This window comes from Sander lucioperca, chromosome 8 (assembly GCF_008315115.2).
Source record: "Sander lucioperca isolate FBNREF2018 chromosome 8, SLUC_FBN_1.2, whole genome shotgun sequence".
In the NCBI taxonomy this organism is placed as follows: Eukaryota; Metazoa; Chordata; class Actinopteri; order Perciformes; family Percidae; genus Sander; species Sander lucioperca.
In genome coordinates, this window is record NC_050180.1 from 23,716,626 (window position 1) to 23,739,194 (window position 22,569).

Below are 22,569 nucleotides of genomic sequence, written 5' to 3' on the forward strand. Positions count from 1 at the left end.
TAAAAACAAAAGTGATACATTTTCATGGAATAAATGAAAATCGTGTTTATTTGTTTATTTGTTGCCCTCCAGGCACAAGTTATGTGTGTGCGTGTGCATGTGTGTATCTGTCTGTCCATAGCTAATCTCGCATACTACTGGAACCATCAGCCTGAACGTTTTTGCTCAAGGAACTTTCGTGGTTGCGGTGATTCACAATTGTTGAAAAACCTATTTTATTGACTGCCCTGTTTTATACCGTCATTGACGGCTGACTCCTCACTCTTCTTAATGGGCTGGTAGGGGCCGCAAGTGATCTGCTTCAGTCAAAAGGTCTGTTGCAAGCTACATTTTGACCATTATTGTGGCTCAAAGACTGATATCCATAGAAAGGTTTGGTTACATTTTGAACAAGACCATCTGCAGATTAATTCGGCACTTACTGTGTTTTTAACCACTAAAGTTAGTTAGTTGTATACAAGATGAATACATCTTCGCCGCCATCTTGACTGTACGGCAGCCGGCAGTGAATATTGATTGAGATTGTCTTTTCTTTTTTTGGAAGGGGAGAGGGTGACACCTGGCAGAGATCTGCACTCTACTGAGTGCACTTTTCTAACTCTTTCTTTCTTTTGTTCTCGCCTAAAAACACAATCTAACCACCTGTAACTTCATCCCCAGATGATAACTTTAAAAAAGGTTGCTCACGTCACATCTACGTCGTCAAGCTCAGTTGGAGGCTGCGCAGTAACAGTAGTAAGAATAGCATTGAGAGTCAGTAGCTGCTGTCTAATAAATGTCTTCACCTACACACCTAGATTTCCTTCAGCAGCTCTACGACAGTCCTTTAATTTGTGATACTGTCTAATGAGCCGTGGGCATTTACAAAGTCATATGACACTAACTGTTAGATTACACACAGTACATTTCTGCCCTCATCACAAAACGTCTCTGCTTCTCAGCTGTTGGATGTGTATATTGTATACATGAGTGAAGTTTGGCTTTCCTGTTAACACAACAGATGACTGTAACTCTCAAATGTGTGAGTGTGTGGTTCAGGTCTGTTAAATCCACTCTGTCTGTGTCTCTCATCTCTGCAGGAGTCGGAAGATCCAGATCCGGAACATTCCCCCTCATCTACAGTGGGAGGTCAGTTGTTTTTCTGTGTGTGTGTGTGTGTGTGTGTGTGTGTGTGTGTGTGTGTGTGTGTGTGTGTGTGTGTGTGTGTGTGTGTGTGTGTGTGTGTGTGTGTGTGTGTGTGTGTGTGTGTATGATGCCCAGTTGAAGTACCAGGTAGCACATAAACCAGTCTCCCGACCATGAATCACCAGCTTTAATGCTGTATTTCTGTATTTTGTGTGCATGTGTGTTTATATTTACGTCAGTGTTTGTTACTGTGGGGATGACACTGTGTCTGTGTGTCAACATCTGTAACCTTGCTTGGGTTCAAGTTGTTTTTTACTGTGTGAGTGTGTCTGTGTGTACATGCAGTGATAAATAAAAGGAGGAGTAAACTACCTCATTGGTAATTTTTAATATAATTTTTGTGGTCTTTATTATAGATCAATATAACAGAATAAGACATTACAACATTGCAACATTACATTACTAATGTAAACAACCTTTTAACAGTACATGAAAACATTAATCATTTAAATATAGTTTTATGTATTGTCCATGTATTAAAACATCTGTCAGTCATTTTAGGAGGTATAGCAAATTTAGAATCTTGCGCTCTGAACTTTACATTTGGATGACAGATTATAGCTTTAAAAAGCATTTTCCAAGTCCTTCATAAGTTGTTAGTAACAACAACCAATTTAGATAAAAGATTTACTCATCAGCTGGTAAAATATAGTGTTTGTATTTGTGTGTGTGTGTGTGTGTGTGTGTGTGTGTGTGTGTGTGTGTGTGTGTGGGTATCCATGTGTGTTTTTGCATCAGCGTCCTTAGTTGTCTCTAACCCACGCTCTCATTTCTCCCTCAGGTTTTGGACGGCCTTCTAGCTCAGTATGGTACTGTAGAAAATGTGGAACAAGGTACAGAGCTCTTCCTCTCCATGTTTTCTGCACATCTCATCATCATCATCTGGTTCCAACTGTTTAATGCACATGTGTCTATTTAGCAACACACGAACACACAGACCTCCCAGTGAGTCAAGTCTCCCTGTGTGACTTAACTTCCTCGTTACCATCATCCCACACACCCATTATCTAAACATAACCCATCTTTGCATATAAATCAGCCTTTATCATCTTGTCTGTCTGTGTGCATGTGTATCTTTCACAAACGTTTGACCCAGAGAGAGCAGCGTTTGAATTACATGCAGCTTCTTTAATAAGCACTGTGTATTGCCACTGGTCCCTTTAGACTCAGCGTATGGATTGAAGTGGGTAGACATGGCAGACGTCCAGTAGTAATGTGTCCATGTGTGTGTGTGTGTGTGTGTGTGTGTGTGTGTGTGTGTGTTTATGCCTGTTTGCTTGTGCGTCTGTTTTGGGGAGGTGCATCATGGTAATGGGGGAGGACACTGTAGGCGCCTGTGGTGAGGCTTTTGCACAGTCTGATGGAGCACACACACACACACACACACACACACACACACACACACACACACACACACACACACACACACACACACACACACACACAGTGTCTCTCTGTGCGTCAAAACAGCCAAGTCATGACAGGTGCTAAAAGACAACCCAGCAGAGAAATTACTCCACTCAAAGTTTCCCAGATGCTGCCGTAAAACAACCCACTTCATCTGTACTATACCAGCGAGCATTTCCTCCTCTTCCTTCTTCTTTAGTCCGGTTCTTCGAGCGTCAGAGTTGCTTGGTAGCACTGCGTGATCAAAGCTTCCAGAGAGCCAGCTTGCTTGTGTATCTGTCCCTGTCTTAAGTCGCTCTCTGTGTCTCTGTCCAACTTCCTGTCTGCCTGTCACTTTTTCTCTGCCCGTGTTTGGGCGCACTGGTTACGGGGTAAGGTTTTGGAGGAGTCCCATGTTCTTGTGTGGCACGGTGAAGGCTGCCCATGGCGGGGCAGGGCAGGGCAGGCGTGGCGGGGGAGAGCTGGCTGTGAGTGCTGGGGCCGGGCCTCATGCCAGACTCTGCCCACTCACCCTCTCTAAGCCAGCTGGGCACTCTCACTGGTTTTTAACCCTTCCAAACCTGCTGTCCGCAGCACACTTGTAGGTTTGAAAATTTTAGTTTTCATTTACAGAGAGACTTTATCTGATGCCTGTTTTTATTTTCTAAAAACACTATGATACTGGCAAATTGCCTTGCATGCCTATTTTCTAAGATATCTAAAAAATCTGCAGTGGATGTTTTGTCAGCAGGCTTTGGCATCAGTTCTCACAATCAAAGAGCAGTGGCTTCTTTGTTGACTCATAATTTTGACATTTAGCGGTTACGCAAACAGATCCTTCATTGACAAAGCAGAGATGCCATTGTCTCTTCTGACAGAGGTCCATCAATAAGACATGTTGTGTTTCTTTTTCTCTTGCTATCTCTTTCACTGTCGCTCTCATTAAAGGTATAATATCTAGTAAGTATTGTTTACTGTTTGTAAACACACAGACTTCAAATTTGCCCCCTCTTTCCCCGGCTCAACAAGCCAGAGAGAGAGAGCAGCGGTGGTCAAGCGAGCAAGAGAGTGAATGAAGAGAGGGAGTGTGGAACAAAGCAGTGAATCAGGGGAATAAAGCACTATTTTCTGATTGTTTCATGGCGGTTACACTGTAAAGCACAAAAAAACACACACACCCACACACACCTCTGCGGGAAGGTGCGGCATTGCTGGATTTTGTGTGAATGCAGAGCTTCATCCTGTCTGTGTGCGCGTCGGTTAAAGTTGTACCTTGTGTGTGTCCTTTACTTTAGGGTGGCAACTAACAATTAGTCATTACCAATTAATCTGGCGATTATTTTCTCTAATATTTATATTATTATTATATATTTGTTTGGTCTATAAAATGTAATTCTGTTGCTCATTTTGTCGGAACAGTCCAAAACCTAAAGATATTCCGTATATCATATTAAAGACAACAAAAAGCAAAACATTCTTATAATTGAGAGGCTGAAACTTGGAAATGGTTTGCCGTGAAAAGATACAGGCAACGCAATTTTCTGTTCACGTAAACGGCACCTGTTAAAATCCGGTGCTAATATATGATACAAACTATCCCTTGGTCACTGCTGTTGTCGGAAAAGCAAAACAGACGGGACTAAATGGTGCGTTTATTTGAAAGTGGTAAACCTCGTGGTGCATTCAAAGTTATTGTGAAATACCCTTTCCTCATCTGTTTTTGTCATTTGACAACAATGTACTGGTGGTGGAGTTATTGTTATTACATTTTTAATAAATCATTTAAATTTCCTGTTTTTTTGTGCTGATCCGAAAATGTATCCAATCCGTGACTCAAACCCGTGATCCGATCTGAACCGTGAGTTTTGTGATCCGTTGCACCCCTAGTCCCAGCGGGAATCAAACCCCTAACTGTGGCAGCGTTAGCTGTGCTCTGAGCAGCAGTGCAAGACCACAAATCTTCCCAAGGTGTGTGCCTGTTGTTTGCTTTATCACAGATTACTTGCTTTGTTTAGGCTGTCATGTCAAACTTTAATCCGTTATTGTGCAAGTGGTAGAGAGGCTATTGTGTTTAGCAGCTTCTGTCTGTGGAGGCACTAGCGGGTTCTGGAGGGAAGCCATTGTGGTGATGGCTGTAATGGATTCACACAGACAAGTGGCTCTTTGGGTCACCACGGGAACCTGGACGCGTGTCTGACTCCCCTAGAGCAACAACAAAGACCTGCTAGTGCATGTGTAAATGTGGCCCGAACCTATCTTATGTTTTTGCTTTTTTTCTCTCTCTGTCTTGTTTCATAGTGAACACTGATACAGAAACAGCAGTGGTGAATGTTACGTACGCAACCAAGGAGGAAGCTAAAGAGTAAGCAGCACAAATAATGACTCTGATTCAGCCGTGTACTAAGAGTAAGGCTTGTGATATATATGTATATATATATATATATATATATTTTTTTTTTTGTATGCACAGACAAGCAGCAGCAACACGAGCAGCATTGTTCACCTACTTGTCTGTGGACTTTGTGTGTACCTTGAGGATTAAAAAGTACATCCACAAAATGTCAGAGCAGGGCTAAATCAATACTCAAAACCGGAATATCGTCTTTGTGAGCTTCAGATTTGACACGTCTTTAAATGATCACGGTGACACCCAAGAAAGTTACCACATAGTTAATGTGAATGTAAGATGACGCAGAAAACAATAGCAGCGGCAAAAACACATTATGTACATTATCCTCTCCATGGCAGCCCTCTGCCCACACTTAGACAACAGTTTTCTCACGCATAAACTGAGCTTTTTGAAAATGTTGCCTAGTGTGGATAAATCTTAAAAAGGGTTAGAACAACTAAATTGTGAGTATGGCTATATTAAAACACAGTATCGGACAGAGAGCGAAGATGAAGAGATAAAGCTGTTTTCCTATTGTGAAGACATTCAGTGTGGATGGAAATATTTCGAAAACTTTCCACCATTGTTGTTGTCATTTGTTCAGTGTGCTGCTGATGTTACTTCCCTTACCTTTGTAATGATGTACTGTTCATGTGCATCTTACAGATGCTTAGCATTAATTTATTACGTACACAACCAATGCTTGGAAGGAGGTAGCATCATGTACAAACATAGTTTTAAAGCAATTAATATATCTTAAGATATATATCTCAGTTTTTTGAACGTTTAAATCTTAGTAAATAACTTTTGCACTCAAGAAATACCACAGAACCTATGTACTGAGATATTATTAATTCCTTGTATTGACAATTACAATTGATTTTATTGACAATTAGATGTATCATTTCATTGTAATTGGCTCACACCTCCTTTTCCACCCACTTCCAGAGCCATTGAGAAGTTAACAGGACACCAGTTCGAGGACTATTCTTTAAAGGTGTCATATATTGTGGACATGGATGCTGCTCCACCCGACCAGGCTCCCCGCACGCGGCGCGGGGGTCGGTCGTCCCGGGACCAGGGCGCCTCTCAGCCCGGGCCCTCAGGAGACTTCGGCACTCTACGCACCAGACAACACGACTTCCCCCTGCGTATGCTCGTGCCTACTCAGTTTGTGGGAGCCATTATTGGCAAGGAGGGCCTCACCATCAAGAATGTCACTAAACAGACACAGTCCAAGTAAGCTTACTCTGATAATCTTGCGTGGTTCCTGCTGTTTTTCTTCTCTTTCCTGTTTTATAAACTTCTCAAACAGCCCTGCTCTATTTTGTTGAAGCTTGAATTAATTATGTATCCAGGCTTGCATTTGAAGACCAGTTGTCTGAGATATGATGCGAGATAGCACGAAACACCATACAATTCTGAAATAGTTTCTCTGCTTTTCAATACCTTGAATTGTTATCTTTGTGTTTATCTCATTAGTACCTTCATTTGTTTTTTCATATGCTTTCGATCTGTAATGCACAATTATGACAAATGTATTATTACTTTGTTCTCTCGCCTCTGATTCTGTCGTTCTTTATGTTGTGTTCATCTCTCTGTCTGTCTGTCTGTCTCTCCCTCTCTCAGGGTGGACATTCATCGGAAGGAAAATGCTGGTGCAGCAGAAAAGCCCATCACCATCCACTCAACTCCTGACGGCTGCTCCTCTGCCTGTCGTATGATCCTGGACATCATGCAGAAGGAGGCCAACGAGACCAAGACGTGAGTCTGCTCTTGGACATACACAAACGTGCATAAACGCACTCAGATGTTGCTTATGCAAGGCATGCATACACTCCCACAGGGAGATTAGCCATAATGTCTGCAGGGCTGTAATCTTATCCTTTAACCTGCCTGCACACCTTTTAATCTCACTGTGCATTCTCTTGCTTGGACCACTAACACAGTAAACACAGTGCACACGACACACTCACATAGGCTAACATGTGATCACAGCTTAGCATTTAAGAAACGAGGCCAACTTGTCTAATTGGGCTTGACACTTTTAACAAGACACTGCACCTTTCAAACTCTTTGAGCTTCTGCTGGATCTGAGCATCAACACCCAGCTTGTGTTTGTCTTTATTAGTTTTTTAATTGTCTTGTATGTCGAGGGGGCCGCACGCCTTTACATTAGCCCCGGTGATGTGTGCACACAGTCAGTGTTGTTGGAAATATAAGGGATAGATCCTACATGGCTAGATTCAGAAAAAAAAACCATTTGCTTCCATTTAAATATGAACATGTTTCCACAGACTTGCAGGATACATCCTAGAAAACATCACGCTTAAATTAGTTTTGTCAAGGTTGTTTATTTTGTCGGTTGTTTCTCGTGGCTAGTGTTTTGTATCGGCATGGTCTCCCATTAAACCAAAGAATATTTCAGGCTGTTGAATCGGATGATTAAGGCTGGTGGGAATACATGTGAAAGTTTAAGCTTAAATAAAAAACGTTACCTCTTTCTGTGATTACATTACACTTTGCTGCCAATCTCCTGACATCCAGAAGTTAGGAAGTTAGGTCTTAAATCTTTGTGATAATCACATCCAACTCAGGTTTCACACTGTTATAGAAACAGTTTGACATTTTGGAAAATATGACTTGATAAAGAGGGGAAGTGTGTACTTATATCTCATTGGTTTAATCTGTACAAAAACTGAAGTGTAATTCACGGTTTTATGCTTTAATTAGTGAGCTTTACAGGTGCTGTAAGGTGTATTTTGTTACCTTTGGAGAGCCAGGCTAGCCGTTTCTCCCTGTTTCTAGTCTTTATGCTAAGCTAAGCTAATCAGCTGCTAGCTGTAGCTTCATAGTCACCGTACAGAGTGGTACCTTTCTCTCGACAAGAAAAAGAATAAGCATATTTCCCAAAATGTTTAACTATTCATTAACATTTGTATATGAAGAAAATGGGTAAAAAAAATAAATTAAAAAAAAATCAAATTACACCAGCATGCATTAGTTAGTGGGCTGTAGCTCTAAATGCCACCAATATTTTCCTCAAAATTAAAAAAACACAAAGAACCACTAGAGACAGCTCAAAACAGAAGGATGCAACTCCATTTCGATGTCATAGAGCTCTTGTTCCTGTTTGTTGACTGTCGCTTTAGTCAAAAGCATTTTCCAAATGAATGTGATGTAATGAAACAACAATAAATAAGTCTGCTGGATTGTTCCACCTTACTCTGTCAATTCAGTTAACCTCTTCTCAAAGTCACAATAACCTCCACCCTTCCCTGCCTGGGTGCCACACCTGCAGAAATTAACGTGTCACCTCGGCCGCCCCACACCCTGTAATTTCACCCAGTGAAACCTGAACCACTAAACTTGGCATCTTAACGCACAACATCTCCCCTTACTTGCCCCACAGCTCACCCCAAACTAATTCCACCTTACAGCAAAGATCAACTTTTACAGACCCTCCCCCTAAACACACACACACACACACACACACACACACACACACACACACACACACACACACACACACACACACACACGCCACCTAGTCTGTGACCCAGCCCAAAAGAAACCTCCACCACACCCCTCCACAACCTTAATTCACACTTTGACCCCACAAATATCCCACAGAACCGAATTATAGATCATACAGAAATTATGCTTCTCTTGTTCCAATATCTTATTACCATCCCAATCCACACATACCTACATACATACATGCATACATACATGCATACATACATACATACATACATACATACATACAGTGAGGAAAATAAGTATTTGAACACCCTGCTATTTTGCAAGTTCTCCCACTTAGAAATCATGGAGGGGTCTGAAATTGTCATCGTAGGTGCATGTCCACTGTGAGAGACATAATCTAAAAAAAAAAAAAAATCCAGAAATCACAATGTATGATTTTTTAACTATTTATTGTATGATACAGATGCAAATAAGTATCAAAAAATCATACATTGTGATTTCTGGATTTTTTTTTTTTTTTAGATTATGTCTCTCACAGTGGACATGCACCTACGATGACAATTTCAGACCCCTCCATGATTTCTAAGTGGGAGAACTTGCAAAATAGCAGGGTGTTCAAATACTTATTTTCCTCACTGTACATACATATGTACGTATGTACATACATATGTACATACTATACATGTATGTACATACATACATACATACATATGTACATACATGTATGTACATACATACGTACATACTGTACATGTATGTACATACATACATACATACATACATACATTCCAGAAAAATCTATTTGAAAAAGGGCTCCATTTATCCCAATTAAATATTAATTTGACATTATCATTTCACAATTAAATCATCAGGCCTTCATTCTCTACAAAACAATTCATAAATCACTGGAAAAACCCTGCACTAACTATATACTACTGGAGAAATAAGAACAAATATTAGTGAAATAGTTTGTCTTGCCACCTCTTCCAGGCTTTACAGTAAAACAAATGTTTGGACTTAAACATCTAAATTAAACAAGCACTACAATTTCTGCCCACCTGTGCACCAGCATACTTCAGGGTTTTGTCAAACAATTTCATGGAAAGTTAACTTTCTCAAATCATCATAATTTGTACGGCACAAAAGAAAATAAAACTCACTTTCCACTTCACCTAAATTACGCAGCTTAAACAATCTGTTTTCCTACTCGATAATTTTAAATCTCCCAACCTTAATAGCAAGAGGAAGAAAACCAGTTTTCAACTGTGACAATAAAGATACACCTAATAAACAAGACACAACATTTGATTTAGGACAAACCTTTGTTTGATATTGCATATACTGCATGTCCTTAATTTTGGATTTGACAAGCAACAATTAGAAACGTTATTTTTCGTATATTTTGAATTGCATGCTTGCCTGTAGACACATTTTAAACTTCTGCATGTTGAGTTGAGCTGCTGTGCACCGACTGAAAGAGGTGATGCTAGTGTAACAGTTAATTATAATCAGTGAATTGGAAGACAATTGACCACTGTCACTATATAATATATAATTACTGCTATATATATATAGTATAGGAAAAAAGTATATATATATATATATATATATATATATATATATATATATATATATATTTACTTTTTTCCAGGAAATATCCTGGAAATTATGAGGAATTAAAGTATTTAGCAATTTGTCAGTTTCTATTTTGATGACAAAAAAACAGATAAAAAGCAAATAAAAACAACAACAAATAATGCAAGAATTCAGGAGACAATCTCTAGTTTTACTGTTTGAACTTGAGTACAGGGACTCCAGCACATTATCAGCCGATCAGTTTTGTTTCTACCCTGTTTTTCTTTGCTCCTCCTATTATCAGAAGCATTTTCTGAGATGTGGTTGTTGCAGCAGCAGTACCTTGTTTACTGTACACTGTGGTGAACATGTCTTCTTGCAGCAGGAAACATTTGGGTGCATGTGGACAGCAGCTCTACAGGAAAATGGGTTTAAACTGATCTTCTTTCTTGTAAAAATCAGGGTAAAATTGGGGTAAAATCAGTAAAAGCCACCATTGCACACACCTCACTAAATAAAAGGCTCATGTCTTAACTTTGTGCCATGTGCTTACACCGGCTGGGCAGCTGTCAACATTCCTGTTCATTGCCATCACACCATGACATTCCTCACACCACATCAGTGACACTCAGCGGAACTTATCTTCTATTATCTCGCTTAACCTGAGTGTGTGTGTTTGTGTGTGTAGGACAGAGGACATCCCTCTGAAGATCCTCGCCCACAACAGCCTTGTGGGCCGGCTGATTGGGAAGGAGGGCCGCAACCTGAAGAAGATCGAGGAGGAGACAGGGACCAAGATTACCATCTCCTCGTAAGTCACCTCTCCCGCCTTCCTCTTTCACACACACCCACGGCGCTCTGCAGAGATGCTACTAGCCGTACTAGCATTTTCAAAAACACACACACACACACACACACACACACACACACAAACTGATGTGAGTGCTTGTGGCATTGTGGAACAGCAGACATTTTGACTATATATATATATATATATATATATATATATATATATATATATATTAACCAAAGCACAAATAACAGGCGCTACACCTTTCTATAGCTGTGCTCATTAATTTTATTTATTTATTTATTAATAATTTAGCCTCTCAGCATGCGGTTTCACTTAACTGAGTTGTTAGAGAACAAATGTGCAGAGTTGCTTACAGCATCTTCACTCCAGAACATAATATTGAAGAAGCAGTGATTACACCCCATTTAACTGGCCGTGCTCACCAACCTTGGTTCATTTAGGGCAAATGAATTGCTCCATCTCTGTGAGCTCTGAGGACGTAATAAGCCTTGAGAAAGAGACAGAGATGAGGTGAGAGACAAAGAGAGAGGAAAAGGGCCCTTTTGAAAGGAGGTAAACGGTACATTCTATATTGATGGTCACATCAGTGTTTTGCAAAAATAGGAGACGACTTTCAGATGCAAGAGTTTTTCACTCAAACGTTTTCTTAACTGTGGTTTAATTTCAAACTGATTGAGCTGGTTTTGCACAAAATGATGAGATTAAGCTAAATATCTTTCTGCAGTGTTTTACACTAATGCTTTACACTAGTGTTTTAAACTAATTGCAAACTAGGGGCATAGAGTTCAAATGACGTAGGTGTTCCCCAGGCAGGAAGGATCCAGTGCTGCGTTCATTTCATATCGGAGTACCATAATTACGAGTTTTCAACCTGTGAATTGCGCTCACGTCAACATCCAAGTTGTTAATTACGACTCGGTAATGCTCGAAAATTCTGAATTCTCTGATGACGATGTGGTGTGAATGAGGCATATTGAAACGTTGAGTTGCAGTATGGGATATGTAGGAACCAGTGTTTTTGGAGCTCATCCCACACTAGGGAACTTACAGTAAAGTCAGACTATCTCAGCCTCTAGGGCTTCAGTTTTCATCATTCCTTTTTTATCTGTGTTTTCTTCTGTGTCCTCCAACTTTATGAAAATGCAGCACTAAATTGCTTGTTAGCGAAGCAAGACATTGTAATGTCAGTTTTTGATGGTGATGACTCATCCTTCAGCAACACTTAAGTTAGATAAACAGGAAATGCAATTACAATCAGCTTAGTCATGTCCATCTTATAAGAAAATAGTGAGCAGAAAGTGAGTTTCTGTTTCTGTGTGTGTGCGTGCGTGATCCCCCTTGCAGGTTACAAGACTTAACCATTTACAACCCTGAGAGGACCATCACGGTGAAGGGCAGCTTGGAGGCGTGTTGTAAAGCCGAGGTGGAGATCATGAAGAAATTGAGGGAAGCCTACGAGAATGACATTGCTGCTATAAACGTAAGCTGAGCTTAAAAGTTAACATCTGCAGGCCTCTTGAATGTTCAGTGTCTGTCTGTGTGTGTGTGTGTGTGTGTGTGTGTGTGTGTGTGTGTGTGTGTGTGTGTGTGTGTGTGTGTGTGATCTCAGGTTGACTCACAAAGACTGACAGGTGAACTACGGAGAGGGAGTGATGATATACAGCGGGGTGATATCACCTCCCCTTTCAGTACATGTTACCACCAGCATTAGTATTACCCATTGTTGTCTGTTTGGTAAATGGATAACAGTAAACGATCACTGAATAGCTCATCAGTGAATGTTTGAGCACAGCATGTCTGCGTACGTGTGTGTGTGTGTGTGTGTGTCTGTGTGTGTGCCTGTTCCACGCGCCTCTGACTCACGCTCACTTCCCCGCTGTGTGTGTGTGTGTGTCTGTGTTCCTGCTGTAACACACTGCGTTTCCCAGCATCCATCTGATATCTGTAGGCTGCTCTCTCACCCAGCTCCTCTTTCACACTGCCCCGATGACATCACCAGTGCGGCAGCCAGCCAGAGAGGTCAACCTCAGCGGAAGAGAGTTAGCGATGATACCACACGCTGCACGCTCCCTATTATACAGAGATGAATGCTGATAAAGTGTATTCACTGTGATGGTGGTCTGTATGATGAACAGCAGTTACTTAGAATAATATCCCAGTATCTTTCACATGAGCTGCCGATATTGGCAAAGAAATAGTCATCAAGAAGTATCACGCAGCATGCGGTTAAATTGTACTGGCTGGTGAGAGCAGTTCTGGCACCTGTCAGGCTGAGCGTCGACTCTACAGTAAGCGATGAGGGCCATCTAGTGTGACTTTGTGGATATTACACAAAGCTCTCTTGGAACAAGGAAGTGAAAGGAGGCCGTCACGGGCCAGAAACCAGAATAGCTAACTTGACTTTGAGGGAGAAATATTTTTGTCATGCCAGGACAACAGCAGACAGCCCTGTTTTTAGCGTTGTGACAATGCGTTTTTCAGATGGTCCTGTGGGTTTTTAGAAGTAGGATAATTTTCTCCACCTATTTTAAAGGAACACCTAATCCTTCATTTTATCTGAAAAATTCCAGACCACCAAATTTGGAGATACATGTTTGTTTGTTTTTTTCACCTTTATTTTTACAGGCAAGTCATTAAGAACAGGTTCTTATTTATAATGGTGGCCTGACAAGTGCCAAAGCTACTTAGAGAAAGGGAAGGAGGGCTAGAAAATAAATAAATTAGAAATAAATACACTTAAGAAATTACATAAAATACAATTACAGTTTTCACTGAACATCAATGCAATACATGAATAAAAGTAAACTTTCTTATGATGGATGGGTATATATAATGGAGTTAGCAGTAGTAAAGGACCATTTCACACAACAAGCAACTAACTATTATTATTTCCTATTTTTTTCATTATCAATTAATCTGCTGAATATTTTCTCAATCAATTGGTTAATAATTTCGTATGAATTAGTAAATAATGCCTGTCACTTTTTCCCGGAGTGCAAGTTGACATCTTCAAGTTAATTGTTTTGTCCGAACAACATTTAAAATATCAAATATATTTAATTTAGTATAACAGAAAACAAACAAAAGCAGCAAACGCTTATATCTGAGAAACTGGAACCAGAGAATGTTTGCTATTTTTGCTTGATGAATGATTTAAAAGATTATTCGATTATCAGGATTGTTGCCGTCTACTTGTCTCAGCACAACATAACTTTTGCAGGACAAATTCAACTTTCTTATCTTAAAGGTGATGTAGAGAAAAACATCAAAAACAACAGTTAGGTTAGGTTACATTAGAATTGACAATCATTTAAAACAATTTTTAATCAAAAAACTTTACTTACAGTAAAAATAGTCATTTGTATTTTCTCCCCTCATTTTTCTCTTTTAACTCTTATTAGCAGTAGATTTTCTAAGCTGTGTGTGTAGAAAGATTTTCTCTTACTGTAAACTGTATTAGTCAGCGTCCTCTTGCCACAGGAAACACGACTCTTGGATTCCTGTTTAAACTGATCTGCTCCTCAGCACATCAGCATGTTTTTCTGTGAAAATTGGTCTAAAAAAACATAAATAATGACCATTAATTAAATCCTAATGTATTGTCTTCTTTCTTTTAATTTCTTCTCTTCGTCTTCTTCTGCACAGCAACAGGCCAACCTGATCCCAGGCTTGAACCTGAACGCTCTGGGCATCTTCTCCTCTGGTCTGCCGGTGCTGCCCCCTGCTGCTGGACCACGTGGTGCAGTGCCCCCTGTGGCACCAGCAGGATACAACCCATTCTTAGTGAGTATGCTCTTTTTTAACCTATGTACACACAGCCATAAAAGGGGATGAAAAAAGATTGAAAAAATGCTTCTTTTAGAATGACTTTACCGCTGTTGGTTTTACCCACCAAGCGCAGTGATGCACAGCTCCTGCAGGGATTAGTTTTACCTTGATTTATCAATTTGTTACCAACACATGGTAAACCAGGTTCCCCCTAAAGCGCTATTTTGAAAAGAAACACACGATGTTGACTCAGGTCTTCCTTCATGATGTTGTACACAGTTTGAAACAACCAGAATTCCCCCATCTTCTCCAGAGATGAGTCAGTTTGTCTGTAAAACAAAGTCTCCACTCATTGCCTGAGGAGGTCAAGCCAAAGTGGTGTGAGACGGTGTGTGAGAATGTATTTGCGTGCTTCGTAGTCAAGAAAGTTTGTATGATTCACTGTGAGTTTATGCCCTGAAATTCCTCCTAATAAGAGTTTGAGTTGAGTACGTGCATGAGTCTGTAAATGTGTGTGTGTGTGTGTGTGTGTGTGTGTGTGTGTGTGTGTGTGTGCCATCTGATCGGTCTGCTTGTCACTTCACTTTCAGAGTCACTCTTCACATCTCAGTGGCCTGTACGGGGTTCCTCCAGCAAGTGCCATCACCCACCAGCACTCAGTATGTTCCCTGAAATCTGCACTACAGTCAATGTTGCCTTGGTTATCAGAGACTTGACCACTAATTTCTTGATCTTTTTTGAAGCTACAAAAATATTTTAATAGTTGATGGCATGTTTTTGCACACAAGAAGCTTAGGAAAAGCCTCAAGTTTAGGATGTGGCCGTTTTCTAAGCCGTCTGTGCTGAGGAAAGTCTCTCTTTGCAAATGACTTATGCTATACATGGGAGGGACTGCCACAGTATAAAGAAAAAGAGGACTAATAGACAGGGAGACATAAATAAGAGACCACGACAGCCTCTCACTATGTTGAACAGTGAGTCTGGCATTCCTGCGTACCATTACCCAGTCACCAGAACACCACAAATATTTCTGGAAGGAGACTTTTTAGCCCAGAGTTGTCCTGTGGCTCATGAAAAATTCACTCTATAAACCTTGAGTACATGAGTGTTACCATGCTAAGAAAAACAAAAACATAGGGCAACTATCGGCCCTAATAGGAAATATTCCGTTCAGACCTAGCCAGAGCGGGATGTTTACCCAAAGGGAAAACCCACGAAGAGAGCTCAATTTAGCTTTATGCATGTGGTGTCATCGTTGTCAATATACCATATTTAAAATATATTGTGGTCTCTTTTTTCAGCAACAGGCTCCAGAACAGGAGGTTGTCTACCTCTTTATTCCAACTCAGGCAGTCGGGGCCCTGATCGGCAAGAAGGGCCAACACATCAAACAACTCGCCCACTTCGCTGGAGCTTCCATCAAGGTGGGTTTGTCAATGTCAATAGAGCACTGACTTCAATTAGGAGAGTGGGGAGGGGAAAGAAGTGGTCAAACCGTCTCTGATCAACGTGCATCACATTCTTTGAAGCTTCACATTAAGCGTTAAGGTGAAGTTAACAAGTTGGCAGTCAGTGCTGGCTGAGTCAGCAGCATGTCATGGACCACAGCTGAGGGTGTTAGTTATTTATGGTCAAAACAAGGAGATGACTAGTGAGCTGAGCATTTCAGAAATCCCCTCAAGCCCCATCTGGAGTGGTGAGACAGCTGGTCAATGAATTCTCATAACGTAATCTTAAGCTATTTATTTGTAGGAATTTGCAGATTTTTCAGATGATGCGGTGGCCGCATGCATTGAATGACCACAGAGCAAGATCACCAGCTTTTGGACACGTATTCTCCTTATGTATCTCTATAACCTGTGTGTGTGTGTGTGTGTGTGTGTGTGTGTGTGTGTGTGTGTGTGTGTGTGTGTGTGTGTGTGTGTGTGTGTGTGTGTGTGTGTGTGTGTGTGTGTCAGATTGCCCCAGCTGACACCCCAGATGTTACTGAGAGGATGGTTATCATTACTGGAACCCCAGAGGCCCAGTTTAAGGTAAAAACACAATGACATTAATTATTTTTTTGAGGATAAAATTGCTACTTAAAATTATTATTTAATTTGTCCTATATTATAGTAAACAGCCGTGAATCACTGTGTGTCCCCCATTTTCCCCAGTCTCTCCTTGCCTCATTCCCTCCTCTGTATTCCAGGCCCAAGGTCGGATATTTGGGAAGCTGAAAGAGGAGAACTTCTTCTCAGCGAAGGAGGAGGTCAAACTGGAGACGCACATCAAGGTTCCCTCAACTGCAGCTGGCAGGGTCATCGGTAAAGGCGGCAAGACGGTAAGTTGATGCCTGAACTTAACTGATTTATGGGGATGGAAAAAAACAGTTGCATGTAAGCATCACATAGCACCTGGTTTGCTTGGTTTCATCAAAGTGGGTTTCAGTTTACCTTAATTTGTCAATGAGCAATGTCATTGTGTTTTGTAAGTGGGGTTGGAGTTGAAATTCAAAGCAAGAGTCTTTTTTTTCCAGGTAAATGAGCTGCAGAACCTTACGAGTGCTGAGGTCATTGTACCGCGGGACCAAACTCCAGACGAGAACGACGAGGTCTTTGTGAAAATCACCGGGCATTTCTTTGCCAGCCAGGTACACAGTGGCACCTGGGTGTCATGCAGAGAGAGTCACAAATAAAGTGCAAAAGGCACCCGGATGATGTAATCTACAACAAACAGAGGAATGCAAAGATGTCATGCATGTGCTCCTCAATACTGATGATGCTCAAGAATGTGAGTTTAGCTTGAACATTTCACAACAATTCTTATTTTAGCAGCTATGTGCAGTGTAACCACAAAACATGTAGGTGTATGTTTCTCTTGAGAAACATATTTTTCCTCAACTGTCATTGTAACATCATATAACGTTATGTGCTCATCTTGGCTTCCAGGCTAAATCTGCACACTTTGGTGCGCCCAGTTCTAATTCCAGTTGTCACTATAATTTTGTGTACACCAGTTGGAATTAAAACTTGGATGACAATTTAAATTCATTGAGAGCTCATTATTTGGTTTTCTTTGATTGATTTTACTCACGACATGCTAACCGGCAACATAGGATTCCATTTACTATGCTAAGCTAAGCTAGCAGCAGCGCTGCCGGACTAAGACAATGCATGCACTGAGACGAACATGCATTTGCCCACCTATATAAATATAGAGGAGACGGTGAATAACCCTATTTCAACAAACGGTGGCGTATTCCTCCTTTAACATTGCGATATAGGGCATGCCTTGGTAGAGGCCTGCGCTATCCAAGTGCCCTTCTAGTTATTACTTTTATTTGTTTTACATCATTCACACAGATATATTAATACCATTGACAGATGGATAATTGCAGGAAAAAAAACATACAATTCACCCACCCCTCTTAATACTTTTCATAGAAACTTGACAGTTATCTGCACATCAACAGGGTTTCTTTCAGATACATTTTACATGTAGGGTTTAACTAAATCAATTTACATAATAGGATTTTAATAGGAATTTTTTTAGGAATCAATTTTTTTTTAACATTGTGTTGGTCCTTCCCTTTATATTGGTCCATTATTTTCATATGCACACATTGTAACGTATCAGTTAACACCTCATCCTGCATGTGATGTCTCTCCCACAGACTGCACAGAGGAAGATCCGGGAGATCATTCAGCAGGTCAAACAGCAGGAACAGAAACACCAGCAGGGCGCCGCTGTGTCACCGCACTACTCCAAGTGACCAGCGGGGTGGCTCCAGCGGGCGCCAGCCAATGAATGTAGCCCTCCCAAACGGACAGAGACCTACCCAGACAAAGGCCAAGGCCAAGGGGGACATGCAGGGCAGACCAGCAGCACCGGGATCAAAACCAAAGAACTTCACGAGGAGGGAAACAAGTGAGAGCCAAAGGCTGAGGGCATTGTGTGCACTGCCAGCCCTGTGAGAGCAGATAGAGTGGTAGAAACCATACTGATATAATATAACAAAAAAGACCAAAAAAAATCTACAAGAAAGGTGGACATGGCAGAGAATTTGGGAACTGTTGTCTTCACAGTTAAAAAGGTAAACAGATATTAGTATGTCGCCCTGTTATCGTTATCTCTTTAGTTGGACTAACATAGGCCTAACAAACTGATAAAGCAACTGTATTAACACGAGCGTAAACAAGGCATTGTGATTGATATTTTGGGTTAGAACGAGAGCGAGTGACAATGGACACCTTCTCTCTCAAGAGTTTAAGATTTTCAGATTGCAAGATTAAATATCATTAGCAGTATTAACACAGAGTAGAAAAGTATATTGATACACACTGAGAGTATGCACTGTTATTTTTTTATCGAAATGACAGTAGGCTACTGTGTGGTGTAGTTTTTAATGTTTGCTTGTTCCAGAGATTGATTGGGCTGTGACAGCCACATAAAGCAGTTTCCCTTGTTTGTTCACATTATAGGCCACTGAAATCAAAACGAAAAACCCCTATAAGTAAATATGGTGAATGGTTCTGAGTCTTTGTAACAAGCCTGTGTGTGTGCCAACGCAAAAGATAACGTCCCTTTGAAATGTCTCTCACCATTCATTTAATGCTTCACTTCTTTTTTCTTCTTTTTTTTTTTTTTGCTTAGTTCTGCTTCACTTTCTCATCACTCTCTCTCATCTGGCATGTGTTTTTTAAATAGGATAAAAATATTAGTCAAGAAAGACTTTTTCCCCCGTTTGATAACATTGAACTGACGCTTTCACTCAACAGAGGTTAAATGCAACAGAGGGATTTTTTTACACCAGTAAACTGGTATCACTCTCCCATACTGTACAGTATACTATATCTACATCCATGCTTGTTGTCCTGATATATAAAAAAAAAATAATCTAAATGTATGTCTCTACAGACATTCTTGGCAATCAGAGCAAACAAATTGGTGAACCTTTGCTTGTTAACAGGTGACCATTAACATCATTTTGAATGTGCACCGCCACACGCTTGGCCTTATGAGGACATCTCAAGGGCCAGGAAAAAATTTGAGCTGAAGGCCCAGAAAGGGGACGTGGGTTTAAGGGAGGGTGGGGTGGGAGGGTGCAGACTCATGGTGTGTGGAGTGGCAGTGAGGACAAGTATTTGGGTTAGAGGGTGGAGGGTGGTTGGGGTGGGGGGGGTTTATGGGGAGGCACTGTATGACCTGTGGTACACACACAACCGCAAACATGACCGCAGCCGCGTTTGGCTTTAACCCTTTCTTGTCAGGGAGCTTCCTAAAACGGCATGACAGCTGTGAATGTACGATATGCAGGATTTTTAGAAATATCACCCCTGCCGTGTCCAGCAGCAAGCCAGGCCAGAGGCACAGATTGTCATTGCCACTCTCGCTCTTTTCTTTTAACTTTTCATTTTTATTATTTTTACTTTGGCAAGCTGGCCGAATGCTCTGTGGGTGCGCTGGACACGCAGGTCCTGGTGTCCCTTTGTGCTTTACTTTGGAGACCATGGGAGCTTGTTGCCTTATTTGTCACCTTTCAGACACCAACCATCAGCTTCATCTTCCAGACGCAAGGTTATTGCCAATATGCACAGCTTCCTCCGTGTGTGTGCATGTGTGTGCGTGTGCGCATGTGTGTGTGTATATATATATAAAAAGAGAGAGTAATATTTATAAATCTATTTTTTTCCTATTTTGTGATGAGAGCTATTGATAAGAAACAAAAAGAAAACAAAGTCCTTTTCTTTTTTTCCTCAGTGGGACACTGCCATATTATTTTGAAGGGAAGTGTTTATTTTCTTGAAAACTAGACTATGAATAATAATATAAATAAAAACCTGAAAAAATAGGAGAACAGTAAAGTGAACCACCGCGTTAACTTTGGTCAGGATGTGAACAGTGCGCATGTCAGTATTGTGATCTACCTCAGGCTTCAGGGTACCTCAGTCCAATCTTTCATTTCCCCTTTTCCACATTTTGTATGCCTTGTTAACTGATCATTTTGAGCGTTTTTAATTTTCTTTTTTAATGAAAAAAAAAAAAGAACAAGACAAAAGATCTATAGTAATCTCTAAACTCTTCAGGTCCAGCCGACTAGTGAAACTTTGTAAACTGTAGTCAACTCTGTTGGACTGTCTGCCTGGATGCCATACAACCTCTTAATGATACACGTCAAAAGGATTTCCAAGTACATTTTTTGCTAGAAAGGAATGAAGAGCAGGATGTAAGGGGTACATACCTGCCCGAAGTGGTTCTGAATGTGGATGTTGTGTACTGATTTCACCATCAAAGAATGAAAAAAAAAAAGATACAAATCAGTTGATAGAAACAGAAACTAACCAACTGTACCTCCTGTTTTTCCCAATTGTACCTCCAGGTTTTTTAGACTTTTAAAAAAAACAATGAAGTTTATTCACTTGATTTTTTTAACAACCCAATTCAATCTTACCAGCTCTATTTGATAACAGCATACTCTGGGGTTGATTTGAAGAAAACACAAAGCTGCAAAAATACACTGACGGGACTCTTGAACATGGTGTAAAAACCCTAGTCTTCTGTGTAGAATGTAGAACAACTCTAGTCGTTGAAGTGTCACTGTGTACGACAAGATAACTGTATATCTGTAAACATGTACAATAGAGTCACACATAAATGCATCGTTTTCTGTCTCTCTAGAACACTTATCAGTCTGCACCTGCGTTGTGAGAGATTGTGGGAGAAGTTTAGAGCGTCACAGCTTCCCTCAAAACTGACCTCTAAATAGTTTTCTCATCAATCTACCGAGTTTTTTTTTTTTTTTTTTGTGCTGTAAGTTTTCAGAATTACCTCTCAGAATCCAAGGCTGACTTTAGTTACTAAAAACCAATGTAGGGCAAAAGAATTAAATAAATGAATGATATAGTGAAAGTTAGTGTTTGTCTTTGGAGTTCTTTTATCTGTTGAGAGCTGATTTTTAATTTTTCAAGGATATATATATATATATATATATATATATATATATATATATATATATATATATATATTCAAATATAACATAAAAGGTCTATCAAACTCACACAATGCCTGAGGTTGTTTCAGCAAGCCTCCCCACAGCTGGTATAGTACCTCATACTGATGATGATAGGGCTCACCAGACCTGATTCAAATACCCTGACCTTACCCACACTAATGCAGTATGGTGCTTCTACTTCAGCGTGTGACTCCTGTGGTGGTCTGTATTGGGGCATGTCGTGGAGAAAAAAAACGGCTTTTCACAGTAGCACTGGAAGTTGTAGTTTGTCACTCATGGTTTGTTTGACCTGTCAGGAGTAACTTTTTAGAGCAGTTTTGAAGTTGAGGCTCTTTTTTTGCATTGCAGATGACTCTTCAGACCTCTGTCTCTCTTGTGTTTGGCTCTTTACACAGTAAGTGCAGGTTTCCCTCCAGCTGGTTCGGTTTCACTGTGGTGTTGTCAGCACAGCGTCCTGGTTGAGACATCTGTAAGCCGGCCGCAATCTGAGAAGAAACTTGTCATAACCTTTTTTTTTTTTTTTATTTCCAATGATTGGTATTTCTAGGTTTTGTGGGGTGTTGCTAGACATTAATAATCAGTACCAGAAAACCACAATTACACACATCACTGAGGGTGTACTGTGTTGTTAGTCACATCACATGTTGGTTGGATAGTTTAGGCTTTTTTTTCTGTTGATCTGGTTTTCTCGTCATTTACACTGATTTAATAATGTAGTTCGGAGCAGTAGCTGCGATTCTTTGCTTTAATATTCATTCCTGTTAGATCACTACCAATAATACAAGCTGTTAAATTGTGGTTGAAAAAATATCCTAGCTCAGATTTTGAACAGATTTGGGAATCAGAATGGCTGACTGTCTGTCTTTGCAACTGAACAGAAAAATAGGGCATTCAACAACCATCTAAAAATTATAGATTAGCTGAGGAAGGATTTAGTAAAGTCTGGTTGGATGTATGCAGAATCACAGCAGC

General features: G+C 40.4%; 1 protein-coding gene across 3 annotated transcripts in view; it reads left to right on the forward strand.

The window, feature by feature from the left end:
- The window catches only part of igf2bp2a (insulin-like growth factor 2 mRNA binding protein 2a), a 45,883-nt gene extending 26,416 nt beyond the window's left edge, over positions 1-19,467 (forward strand). For all 3 annotated transcript variants that reach the window (XM_031299223.2, XM_036004474.1, XM_036004475.1), the window contains 14 exons: positions 1,080-1,128; positions 1,967-2,018; positions 4,870-4,933; positions 5,909-6,199; positions 6,590-6,724; positions 10,710-10,832; positions 12,180-12,315; positions 14,481-14,618; positions 15,194-15,262; positions 15,905-16,027; positions 16,562-16,636; positions 16,795-16,926; positions 17,122-17,235; positions 18,259-19,467. In XM_031299223.2, coding sequence (XP_031155083.1) covers positions 1,080-1,128; positions 1,967-2,018; positions 4,870-4,933; positions 5,909-6,199; positions 6,590-6,724; positions 10,710-10,832; positions 12,180-12,315; positions 14,481-14,618; positions 15,194-15,262; positions 15,905-16,027; positions 16,562-16,636; positions 16,795-16,926; positions 17,122-17,235; positions 18,259-18,357 — 1,600 coding nt within the window. In that variant the 3' untranslated portion in view covers positions 18,358-19,467. The remainder of the gene's footprint in view (positions 1-1,079; positions 1,129-1,966; positions 2,019-4,869; positions 4,934-5,908; positions 6,200-6,589; positions 6,725-10,709; positions 10,833-12,179; positions 12,316-14,480; positions 14,619-15,193; positions 15,263-15,904; positions 16,028-16,561; positions 16,637-16,794; positions 16,927-17,121; positions 17,236-18,258) is intronic.
- Positions 19,468-22,569: the final 3,102 nt, after the last annotated feature.